Source organism: Bos mutus, chromosome 18 (assembly GCF_027580195.1).
Source record: "Bos mutus isolate GX-2022 chromosome 18, NWIPB_WYAK_1.1, whole genome shotgun sequence".
Classification (NCBI taxonomy): domain Eukaryota; kingdom Metazoa; phylum Chordata; class Mammalia; order Artiodactyla; family Bovidae; genus Bos; species Bos mutus.
The window spans coordinates 2,664,789-2,677,552 of record NC_091634.1 but is presented as its reverse complement, the minus strand read 5'-3'; the positions used below and the strand labels follow the sequence as shown (position 1 = coordinate 2,677,552).

The 12,764-nt window shown below is 41.8% G+C and overlaps 1 protein-coding gene and 1 non-coding gene across 2 annotated transcripts in view; one reads left to right on the top strand and one right to left on the bottom strand.

Moving 5' to 3' along the window:
• Positions 1-580: 580 nt before the first annotated feature.
• LOC102281374 (zinc finger protein 432) overlaps positions 581-12,764 on the top strand; it is a 29,236-nt gene continuing 17,052 nt past the window's right edge. The window contains exons 1-5 of the mRNA XM_070387015.1: positions 581-1,479; positions 3,181-3,381; positions 5,225-5,351; positions 5,633-5,725; positions 10,435-11,767. Of these exons, the coding sequence (XP_070243116.1) occupies positions 3,367-3,381; positions 5,225-5,351; positions 5,633-5,725; positions 10,435-11,767 (1,568 nt within the window). The 5' untranslated portion in view covers positions 581-1,479; positions 3,181-3,366. The remainder of the gene's footprint in view (positions 1,480-3,180; positions 3,382-5,224; positions 5,352-5,632; positions 5,726-10,434; positions 11,768-12,764) is intronic.
• TRNAW-CCA (transfer RNA tryptophan (anticodon CCA)) lies at positions 6,129-6,201 on the bottom strand. Its single transcript has one exon. It is a non-coding gene; the product is annotated as a tRNA-Trp (tRNA).

Below are 12,764 nucleotides of genomic sequence, written 5' to 3'. Positions count from 1 at the left end.
AGCCTGGTGGGCTGCAGTCTATGGGGTCGCACAGAGTCGGACACGACTGAAGTGACTTAGCTTAGCTTAGCTTAGCTTATATACTACTATATACTGTGTACTACTGTAGTTCAACCACTAGTATACTATGATTACTTTTCCTTTCTTGTACGACTTTTTATTCTGCCCGGAGTTATCTTATTTATTCCTTACAAAATTTCTGGACTCTTGTTTTCAGAAAGCTCGGCCCTTGATACTGGCTCAAGCTTAGCCCAGTATCAGGGGCAAAAAATTTCCCCAGACGTTGGATTCCCTCTTCCCATTGGCTCCTGACTGCTCTCCTCCCCTTTTCTGGGCGGAAATCAGTGTAGTTTGCTGAGGGAGCGTTTAAGGTGCAAATCATTGCTGGCTCAGCGTGAAGAATCCTCCTGTAATACAGGAGACGCGAGTTCCATTCTTGGGTTGGGAAGATTCTCCGGGAGAACGAAGTGCATAAACCCACTCCAGTATTCTTGCCTGGGAAAAAAAAAATCCCATGGACAGAGGAGCCTGTCGGGCTACAATCGGACGCGAAGGAGCAAAGAGGAGCAGAGAAGTGAGGGTGGTTTGGCGTTTGTCACTTCCGTGCTTGTGCCTGGCTTTCTGTACGGCAATTCCTAAAAGATGGCAGCCTCGGGTTCCGTGGCGAGCAGGGCGCAGACATTAGCTCCCTGGAAAAGCCGAAACAACAACAACAACAACAACAGCGACCAAACAAACAGATGTGCCTGCTTCGTACAAATGCCGCAGCCCCTAGTCGGCCGCCGTAGTCCAGCTAGAGCGCAGTAGTAAAAAGAATTCTCGGAAGTGCGGGTTCGAGGAGGTCTCGGTGGGATCAGGAGAAAATCAGGGTAGTGTGTGAATTTCTGCGTGGAATAGGATGAGAGGACTGAGGTTTCGTTCGCGTCCGAGTTGGGTGGAGCCATGCTGTCCGTGGAGGAAGAGGAAGCAAGTGGGAGTTGGTGACTGGGCTATTTTATGGTTGGGGTGACGTTGGAGTCAGTTCTGAAGGATTCTGGTGTTTAGTCCAGTCGAGATCACGGATTGAAAATCCGTAATCGGGGTTTTGTGTCTCTTGGCCGTGCTTCATTGAGGACTGCGGCAGGGAGTGATATTTGTCAATAAGAGTGGTGTCTGGTTTGGATTCGGGATTTAGTAGGCGGTTTAATGACAGGATCGGGGGACGCCTGGTCAGCGAACCTGGGTGTCTAGTGCAGGTTTGGGGATGAATTCAATGTTTGCGGGAGGAGGGGGGTGGTGTCCAGGTGTGTCAGTCGTTGAGAGGTTTGTGAAAGCGGAAGCTGTTCGGTGGGTGGGTGTTTCAAACGTTACTTTCTCCTTCAGTTCCTCAAGTCCAAGCCTTCATTTGTAAAATCGCCTTTGGCTTTTTGTATCTTTTCCTCTCGGACCGGTAGAAATGAAAGCGTTGTTGGAGACCGAGGACTAAGCACATCTAAAGTGGTAAGGTTTCTACTAAAAACGAGGATTTGGCCTTTTCTGCTCGTTTACTATGTGTATGCACACACACTTGTAAATATTTCCTTGCACAGTTGTTCTAACAGGAGTACAAAAGCATCTCTGTTACCCCAATTCTGTTCTCCAATGATCACGTTTTTTAAAGTTTTCATAAGTTTACTTTTTAGTCCTCATTTTTCTATGCTTGATTTTCACAATTCCAGTAAACTGCTGAAATATTGGTATAATTAGCCTCATTATTTAATTTCCTATCATAAATATTCATAATGAATGTATCATACAATTTTTTTTCTGTGAAAATTCTTTTTTAAAAATTCCTACAAACCTATGCCATTAATGACTGGCATCACTCAATATGTACATTCATTTAGATAGAATTTAAAGGCTTAAATAGTCAGTACTTTTGAGAACAGGTTATGAATTCTGGATTTGCACAAGAGTGTGATTCCCTGTCCCTCATCTCCATCTTGATTTTATAACTTTTTTTGCCATTGTGAATGGTGTCTTTTTACTTTGAATCTTTTTACTGACTTTTAATTTTCTATTGCATAGAAGAGCAATTATTTTGAAAAGATTTGGTTTTTGCTCACCCTGCCTCATTATTATAGGCTTCCCCATCCCCCATGATTTCATTATGAAAAATTTCAAACATATATCAAGGATTACAGAATTATACATTTGAATTCCTGTGTGCCTGTCATCTAGATTTTATCATCATGATTTTTTTGTGTTTCCTTTATTGTATATGTATCCATATATCACTCTTCTATTCATCATCAACCCACCTTTTTACTTTTTTGGGGGTATATTTCACTGTAAGTTGCAGACACTTATACATTTCCCTCTAAATATTTTAGTAAGCAAATAATTAGAGCTCTACTCATAGTTTTTTCCTAATTTTTTTTATTCAAACATCATACAGTTTATCTGCTTCAAGTGTACAATTTAGTGATTTTTATTGTAATCACATTTCTTGAACTTGTTTTTATACTTTTACTAAATGAGTTATTGTTGTTTTGTTGCCAAGTCATGTTCGACTCTTTTGCTGCTCCATGGACTGTATCCCACCAGGCTCCTCTGTCCATGGGATTCTCCAGGCAGGAATACTGGAGTGGGTTGCTATTTCTTTTTGCAGGGGATCTTCTCAACCCAGGGATCGAACCCTTGTCTCCTGTGTCTCCTGCTTGGCAGGTGAATTCTTTACTACTGAGCCACCTGGGAAGCCCACTAAATGTGGATATATCCACAAATAATAATCTTGATGTGTACACTTTAATTTTTTCCCCTTGGTTTTCCTGTGTTTGTTTCTTCCGCACTGTGGAGTAGTTCAGCAGGTCCATGAGCACACATGGTTTCCAGGGCAAAGCTGTCCAGGTTGTCATGTTTGTATGTTCTCTTTCCAGAAACTGGCCTGTGATAATTCCCCTGCTGTGGGAGCTTCGTGTTGTGCTGGTTCTCTTTTCCCATCTCCCGCTTCACAGTCACCCCACTTCCACCTCACAGAAGGAAGAAACACCATCCTCACATTTACAGTCTTCTATTTTATTGCTCCAGCATGTGTAGCCTCTGTGTCCCCAAATAAAGGGACAAGTGACCTTGAAATTAGGTCAGTGACAATATCAACGACAAACATCTGAGCCCTGAGGAAATGGACACTCAAAAGAGAATTTACTTTTTACCCCACAGGTCCCTGATACATCAAGATACAAGATACATCAAGTGACATGAGGAGGTTTCCCTTCCTCGATGTCCTCACTTGCAGGGACATCACTGCCTTGGGACTAAGATTTCTAACCCGAAATTGAGGGAAGTCCAAAAGGAGACTCAGGACACATCCTAGTCTTTGTCCAGTTCTCAATATATCAGAAGAAAATGATCAAGGACCAGGTAACTTTTTGGCTTATCTTATTCCTTCCATCATTCTGTAATTGGTTTCTGGGGGGACTGTAAAACGCAATTGAATTCAATAGAAAATAACAAATTGGAAAAATAGGATTTGTGCAGAAATAAATTTAGATTTAAATTCAGCATCACACGATACTGGATGCTTGGGGCTGGTGCACTGGGACGACTCAGAGGGATGGTATGGGGAGGGAGGAGGGGGGAGGGTTCAGGATGGGGAACACATGTATACCTGTGGCAGATTCATTTCGATATTTGGCAAAACTAATACAATATTGTAAAGTTTAAAAATAAAATTAAATTAAATGTTCAGAAAAAAGAATAATAAGTTCAGCATCCAGGGAAAGTAGCATCAGGAATATATTGTAAACGGGATCTACACTGAAGGACTAATGTTGGCACAGCGTGCGTGATTGGAGTATCCTATGGGTTACCCTTGCTGTCAAGGGTAAACTTATATTTAACATTTCTTTTTTTTCTTTATAATTTTATTTATTTTTGGCTGTGCTGGGTCTTCATTGATGTGCAGGCTTTTCTGTAGTTGCGGCGAACAAGGGCTGCTGTCTAACTGCAGTGCGAGAATTTCTCGTTGCAGTGGCTTCTATTGTTGCGGAGCACAGGCTCTTAGGTACAGGTTCAGTGGTTGTGCTTAGATGCTCCGAGGCATGGGGTATCTTCTCAGACCAAGGATTAAACCCATATCCCCTGCATTGGCAGGTGGATTCTTTACCGCTGAGCCAGCAGGGAAGCCCAGGAGTTCACAGCCACAAGTAAATGATCCTGCCACATTGAAGACCGGGTGCAGCCTAATAAATAATAATTAAAAAAACCCTCCAGTGATTACGAAGTACATCTAGCAAAAAGTAAGAGTCCTCTTCACAGGCTTCTTTCCTAATCCCCTGGTTTCACTTAACAAACAGGCAGGAGTACGTACTTCCAGTCACTGAGTTTGTCTGCCTCTGTGTCTGTGCAGATGTTTGTGCATGGATCTCGCTCAGCTCTTAGGCCTTTGGATAGTACCCTTCTATGACTGTATTTACAGTTTCATAAACTGAGTTGGGGAATGTGAGATCTCTCTCAGTCCTCTCTATTGTTCTGGTTTATATATATAGTCCATCATTATATGTTTGTGCTGCATTTTGAGTACTTTCTTCAGATCTTACCATTCATTTTATTATCTCTGCAATGTATCTGGTATGCTGTGAACCTGACTGGTAATGTAAATATAAATAATGTACATAGGTACGTAAGTATTTGTGTGTTTTTTGAAGGATGCTATTTATTTTCTTAGTTTGCATAATGTGCTTTCCTAGTCTCTCACTGTTTGGACATGTTTTAGAAAGATGTCTTTATTCCTCCTAACATATATATCTTGTAATTATAGTGTGTGGCGTTTCTTCACAGTTGATTCTGATAATGGTTACAAAGATTCATGGTGAATGTAGGAATGTTCTATTCATCCGGGTGTCACTAGAATATACTTAGTGCCTGGTACATATATACTTGCTTCAAAAAAAGTTATATATGTAGCAAATGGTTCAACTCTATATTGCAAATGTTTCTAGTTTAGCAAAAGGATTTAATGAAGACATTATAGAAACTTCTGATTTGTTGAATGATGGTTGACTGAACAGTTACAGAATATTTTGGGAAATAGGTTTGAACATGGCTAGATTTTGCTTCTATGACAATGTAGTTTAAAAAAAAAAACACCTCTGTGTATAGATGTAGCCTAAATGGTAAAAGGAAAGAGAGCAGAACAACTTCCTTCACATGCCTTCTATTATGGTAACCAGAGAAACACTCTAGCAGGACTGTGTTGTTACAGGTATCACTGACACTGGAGGATGTGGCCGTGGACTTCACGTGGGAGGAGTGGCAGCTCCTGGCTCCTCCTCAGAAGGCCCTGTACCGGGACGTGATGCTGGAGAACTATAGCAACCTGGTGTCTGTGGGTGAGGACGGCTCCTCGGGTCCCTCAGAGAGTCCCCAGTCAGTGGCCTTTCTTATTTTGGCTTCAGCTTCTGAAAGCTCGTCCGTGTCCATGGTGCCCTGAAGTGGTACCTGAGTCTCAGTTTCCTCTCTGGTCCCAGACTAGAGAGTATGACGTGCCCTTCCCTGAGAGATGAGCCTTCTCTTGGCTAAGCTGCACACTGTGTACTTCCTAAAATATAACTCCACGCTGGCAGACCACAACCCAAGTCAAGAGCCTGTCTGTCTCATTTCCCATGAACAGGGTATCAAGCCAGCAAGTCAGCTGCTCTCTCCAGATTGGAACGAGGAGAACTGTGGCCCGTGGAAGACAAAGTCCACAGTCGAATCTGTCCAGGTGAGTGAGAGCACCAGCACTGGGTTGGCCACAGGACTTAGGTTCTCATCATTCAGAGATGTCACAGCCATGAGCGTCTGACAACATGGAAGCCAAGCTTCCACGACGCTCTCATAGAAGAGCTCTTTATCTTTTAGGCGTGTCAAAGAATGTCTCTGTTCTTGGATTTCATCCCTGTTTATTTCATCTTGATCTTGATTTTTTTTTCTCTTAAGTTTCTGTTTAGAATTCTCAAATCTTCCTGTCCTGTCCCCAGCACTGTATCACTGATGGTTGCTTCTGCTTTCCTTGCTATGAAATTATACCTTCCACGCCTCTCTCTGAAGAGACATGTTTAATTCTTTTTAAAAAATTTTGGCCACACAATTTTTTAGTCAGAACTTGTTTTAGGGAAATTTTTTAGTTCCCTGACCAGGGATCAAACCTGGGGCCCCTGCACTGGAAGCCTGGAGTCTTAACCACTGGACCACCAAGGAAGCCCCAAGATTTTTAGCACTATCTTCTGGCAACTGCACCTTCTTGCCCCTTTGGATAATATTTATTTCCAGTCCTAACATTCACATCATCTTTGATTGGCAGATAGGGTTTCAACATATAAATTGTGGAGGGAGGAAAGAGAAACCCTTAAGGCAGTCTCTGGAACCTTCGATTTTTTTTCTTCATAGATGTGTGTTGGGAAAGCCTCGGTCTTCCTGTGTTTCTCCTCTGTTCTCTCACCGCTGCTACACTCACAGCACTTCTGACATCAGATATGTGTTGGGTTTTTCCCCATAATAAGCAGTTCTCTGCGACACCAGCTGTATGTTTGTGTGCTCAGTCGTGTCTGACTCTTTGCAACCCCATATACTGTATAGCCCAGCAGGCTCCTCTGTCCATGGGATTTCCCAGGCAAGAATACTGGAGAGGGTTACTGTTTCCCTCTCCAAGGGATCTTCCCGACCCAGCGATCTAACCTGCATTTCTTGCATCTCCTGCATTTGTAGGTGGATTCTTTACCACTAGCACCCCCTGGGAAGCCTGGCACCAGCAGAATGTCGTACAATTTAACTCAGTTCTGACACTGTCTTCCTGGAGAAAGCATCAGATCCCACAGGTTAAGGGCTCCATCACACCAGACACCCCCCCTCAACTCCACTTCCAAACACAAGTCCAGGTTGTACCCTTTGCTTCTGACTCACTTGCTCTAGACTGGGGCTTCCAAAGACTCCCCCCTCAGGTTCAATTCATTTGTTGGAGCAGCTCACAAAACTCAGAGAACCATTGCACTTACTAGATCACCAGTTTGTTATGAAAGGATCTAAGTCAGGAACAGCCAGATGAAAGAGGTGCCCAGGGCAGGGTGTGGGGAAGGGGCTGAGGGACTTCCACAATGTGTCTAGGCATAATGCTCTCCCATCACCACCATGTGTTCAGCCACCCAGAAGCCCTCTAAATCCTGTAATTTGGTTATTTTTATGGAGACTTCATCCCCCTAGGCATGATTGATCACTGACTTTGTCTCCAGCCCTTCTCCCCTCTCTGGAGAATAGAGGTGGAGGTGAGACTGAAAATTGGATCAGATCCAAGCATCTGATCAGGGTTTGGTCTTTCTGGTGACCAGCCCTACCCAGCATCCCCCACCCAAAATATAGGTGAAATAGAGCTTACAAAATGACATAGAATGAGAAGGCAATAGCCTGATACATAAAAGGCATAGGTGGGATTTAAGTAAAGATGATGGAGACCAAAGAATGAAGGTATGAAGTTGGAAACATGCTAGGTCTTGAGGGAACTGTTGAAAGATTAGCCTGAAGCCCCTTAAGGGCCGGTTTTAGGAGGTAATTGTACAGGAACAAGTGGAATGTGTACATGGATAAATAAAGTAAATGTTGGTCATATAACTTTTATTTCCAGGCTAACTGTTCTGGTCTTTGTTAGTAGAGTTGACCCTGAATAACACAGGTTTGAATGGGTCCACTTATATGTGGAATTTTTTTCCATAAATATGTAATAGAGTGCTATGCTATCTGAGGTTGCTTGAATCCTTGACTACAGAGGGATGTCTATAAAGTTGATCTTTATAAAGTTAAATTGGATCTTGACTTCGAGGAGGGTCTGTACCCCTAACCCCGTGTTGTTCAAGGGTCAGCTATAATTGAGGTATAGTGGTGGCGTTGTGAGTTTGGTTTATATTATCCTTGGATATGTAGTCTTACTTTTTAATTGGGTGGCAGTAGTGTGAGCTGTAGTTAAGTACATCCAATAGTTCTGAGACAAATGGCAGGTGAACTGTCAAGAGTCCTGAGATCAGTAGTGTGATCCTTTAGGATTCCTTAAATGATGGAAACCAGGATGAATATGTAGGCTGTTGAAAGAAAATGCTGTTAGTGGCAAGAGGTGGGCTTAGGGTTTGTTACAATGAAATGGAAACAATTTGGATATTAACATGTGTACATGTACAAAGGGTAAAAGAAAAAGGTGCCAGTTCCCTAGTATGAAATTGTGATATAAGATACATATATATCTTGGTCTTTGACCTTGGTTTAGCGGTCCTAAAACCCTTGTAGTTTCCTGAGTACAGGACTGCTTATTTCCCTTATTAGTATCAGTATAGTCAATGTTGAGTGCTCCTCACTGGGCTTTTTAAAACTCAAAGTCGTAAGACTTTCCTGTTGGTCCAGTGGCTGGGTCTCTGAGCTCCCAATGCAGGAGGCCTGGGTTTGATCCCTGGTCAGGGAACTAGATCCCACATGCTGCAACTTAAAAAAAAAAAAAAAATACTATATGCTGCAACTAAGACACAGTGCAGCCAAATAAATAAATAAATATTTTGAAAAACCCCAAAATCTTAATGTTACAAAAACTATAAATTTCAACCCATGCCTTCATCTACTTTCAGTCTACACTTTTTCCCAAATATCTCATCCTATCCCCTATCCTTAAATAATATTTATATACAGATGATTCCCACAGTGTTGTCTTCAGTGAGGACCTTTATCAGGATCTGTATGTTCAGTTGAATTTTTCATGTCTGCTTTGAATATCCAGAACCTACCTGAAGGTTGATATGCTTTGAGATGCACACTTGATTTAGCAACATTGTAAACCTCAGTGATAGTCCCCATCTCATTAAAAACCACTACTCATCTATCCAGTGGCCTAGGTCAGGTAATCAGGAATAACACTTGATTCCTTACATTTATCATAGCCACCATGAATGAACCTTGTTTTTTCTTTCTCTAGATTATATCCTAATTTTTTCCACCTGGTTCTCTATTGCTTCCTCAAACCACTTTTCACAATTTGCTCCTGCCTTCTTAATTGTTGCTTTAATGTTCAGTTTTACCCTAACAGGAATTTATGCTCAGTGACAATAAGGACTTTGTTTCTATTTCCTCATCACTGGCATAATGCTTGATACATAGCCATAATTTAATAAAGATTTATGGATGTATGAAAGTGTGCCACATCATTTGGAAACAAATAGCCCTCTGTCTTTGTTGATAATGAAAGTGAAAATGTTAGTCACTCAGTTATGTCTGACTCTTTGTGACCCCATGGACTACAGCCCTCCAGGCTCCTCCATCCATGGAATTCTCCAGGCAAGAATACTGGAGTGGGTTGCCACTTCTTGGTCCAGGAGATCGTCTTGACCCAGGGATTGAACCTGGGTCTCTTGTGTTGCAGGCAGACTCTTTACTGTCTGAGCCTCATAATAACTTGATTTTATTTTACTATCAGCATACTTTGTAAGTTCACAATTACGAAACAGCCAAATCTGTATTTGCTCATTTTGAATGCTCTAACCTCATCTGTGCCCTATTTTACCCTTTATTTTACCCTTTTGTGTTGTACTCTTGTCCAGGTAATAACAAACATATTTACTTGAAGTTTATTCCTTTTTTTTTTTTTGAGTTAAGGTATAGTTGATTTTCAGTTTTGTGTTAATTTCTGCTATACAGTAAAGTGTTTCATTCTTTTCCATATTCTTTTCCATTATAATTTCTCACAGTATATTGAATATAATTCCCTGTGCTATACAGGAGGACATTGTTGTTTATCCATCCTGTTTATAATAGATTACATCTGCTCATCCCAAACTCCCAATCCATCCCCTGCTTCCCTTTTGGTAACTACAAGTCTGTTCTCTATGTCTGTAAGTCTTTCTGTTTCATAGACAAATTCATTTGTGTCATATTTTAGATTCCACATATAAGTGATATAATATCTTTCTCTTTCTGACTTACTTCACTTAGTTTGGTAATTTCTAGGTCCATCCATGTTGCTACAAATAGCATTATTTCATTCTTTTTTTATGTCTGGGTAGTATTACATTATGTACCACATCTTCTTTATCCATTTGAATGCTGATGGACATTTAGGTTGTTCCATGTTTTGGCTATTGTGAATTCTGCTATGAACATAGGGGTGCATGTATCTTTTAAAATTATAGTTTTTTCAGATATATGCTCAAGAGTGGGATTGCTGGATTGTATGGCAGCTCTATTTCTAGTTTTTTAAAACCTTCATACTGTTTTCCAGAGTGGCTACACCAATTTAATTTACATTCCCACCAACAGTGTAGGAGGGTTCTCTTTTCTACTTGGAGTTTCTTTAAACTGAGGTTCATAGTATTGTCTGTAAAGAGCCCACCTACCCAAAGGCATTTGTTAAACAGTTGCACTCTGTACCAAGTTCATGGGAAGGTTCATTCTTCTCTTCTTTCCTAGAAATGAGGAAAGATGACTGTCTTCTACAGGAGAACTTGCAAAATCAAAGCTGTCCAAAAAGAATGGAACAATGTCATGAACATAATGCACTTGGAAATGTTTATCAGAGCAAAAATCATTGTCCTTTATGGCAAAATCATGATATACTTTACTTACATGGGAAAACACTGAAGTCAAACTTAAGTTCAATCAGCCAGAACAGAAACTATGAAGTAAAGAACCCCGTTAAGGCTAATGTAAATGGGAAATTCTTCCTCCATGCAAAGCATGAGGAATTTCACAGTGAAAGTAAGCTTCCTGAGTGTGGAATTCCCATGAACACAAATTCACAGATCATTACATGTCTAGGAACTCAACAGATAAATAAACCTCATGTTTGCACTGAATGTGGGAAAGCCTTCATCAAGAAGTCCCGCCTCATCGATCATCAGAGAGTTCACACAGGAGAAAAACCCCACAGATGCAGTGTATGTGGGAAAGCTTTCTCTAGAAAGTCTAGACTCAATGAACACCAGAAAACCCACATAGGAGAGAAACAGTATGCATGCAATGAGTGTGACAAAGTCTTCCCTAAGAAGTCACGGCTGCTTATCCATCAAAAAACTCATACAGGTGAGAAGCCCTACATATGCGACGATTGTGGAAAAGGCTTTGTCAAGAAGTCTCGGCTCATTAATCATCAGAGAGTTCATACAGGAGAGAAACCTCATGGGTGCAGCCTGTGTGACAAAGCATTCTCCAGGAAGTCCAGGCTCATGGAACACCAGAGAACTCACACGGGAGAAAAACCTTATGAATGCACGGAATGTGACAAAGCCTTCCGATGGAAATCGCAGCTCAATGCACACCAGAAAACTCATACAGGGGAGAAATCATATATATGTAGCGATTGTGGAAAGGGCTTCATTCAGAAGGGCAATCTCATTGTACATCAGCGAACTCACACTGGAGAGAAACCCTATGTATGCACTGAATGTGGGAAAGGCTTCATCCAGAAAGGCAATCTCCTGATACATCAACGAACTCACACTGGAGAGAAACCCTATGTATGCACTGAATGTGGGAAAGGCTTCAGCCAGAAAACCTGCCTCATCTCGCATCAGAGATTTCACACTGGAAAGACTCCCTTTGTGTGTACTGAATGTGGAAAATCCTGTTCACACAAGTCGGGTCTCATTAACCACCAGAGAATTCACACAGGAGAGAAACCCTACACGTGTAATGACTGTGGGAAAGCATTCAGGGATAAGTCGTGTCTCAACAGACACCGGAGAATTCACACAGGAGAGAGACCCTATGGCTGCAATGACTGCGGGAAAGCTTTCTCCCACTTGTCATGCCTTGTGTATCACAAGGGGATGCTACATGCAAGAGAGAAACGTGGCGACTCAGTCAAGTTGGAAGATGCTTTCTCAAAGCATCTCAGCCCATCACATCCAAGTGATATGGTACAGAGGAAAAGCCCTGTTAGTGTGGTGACTGTGCAGATGCCTTCTGTGGCAGTTCAGACTCCATCCCACAGTAATAAGCCCCTAGAAGATGAGAACATACCCCTTGTGGGACAGCTAGGCGGCAGATATGCACCCTCAGCAGGTAATAGAATTCGCACAGAAGAGAAACCTAGTGAATGTGGTAGCACCCTCAGTGGTCAATTATGTCATATTTTTGTCACAAAAGACACACAGGAATAAACTCATTCAATCAAGCTGGAAAACCCTTGAATAAAACCTTCTGGCTCTTTGTATGGCTGGCGAGTGTATACTGAGACAAATAGTATAAACACAGAGACTGGGAAAGCCTCTCATGGAAAGATAGACCCTAACAGGGCTTTCATAGGTCACATATGTCAGTGAGGTCATAGTTGGCATAAATGTAATGACTCTGGAGAAGTCCTTCCCCAGAAATAAGATTTCAGTAGGTGTCAGAGTTCACACTGGAGAGAAACCGTTGGACCTCTGAAGGCAGTAAATGGGTCAGTGGTATGTTCCTAGTCATCAGTTGGCAGAGGAAATCATGTAGAAATGAAACTCTGAACACACCAACTATGGCACGTCTTCAGCAAAATATCAGAAAGTGCATGAAGCAAATAACAAACCCTATGAAAATGAATCTTTTAGAGATGGCTGTCACAATTTTAACTTGATATATCAAATTGTAGGACAGTACACCTGGAATCAAATTCCTAATTTTGGTGTCAGTTCAGTTCAGTTCAGTTGCTCAGTCGTGTCCGATTCTTTGCGACCCCATGAATCACAGCACGCCAGACCTCCCTGTCCATCACCAACTCCCGGAGTTCACTCAAACTCATGTCCATCGAGTCGGTGATGCCA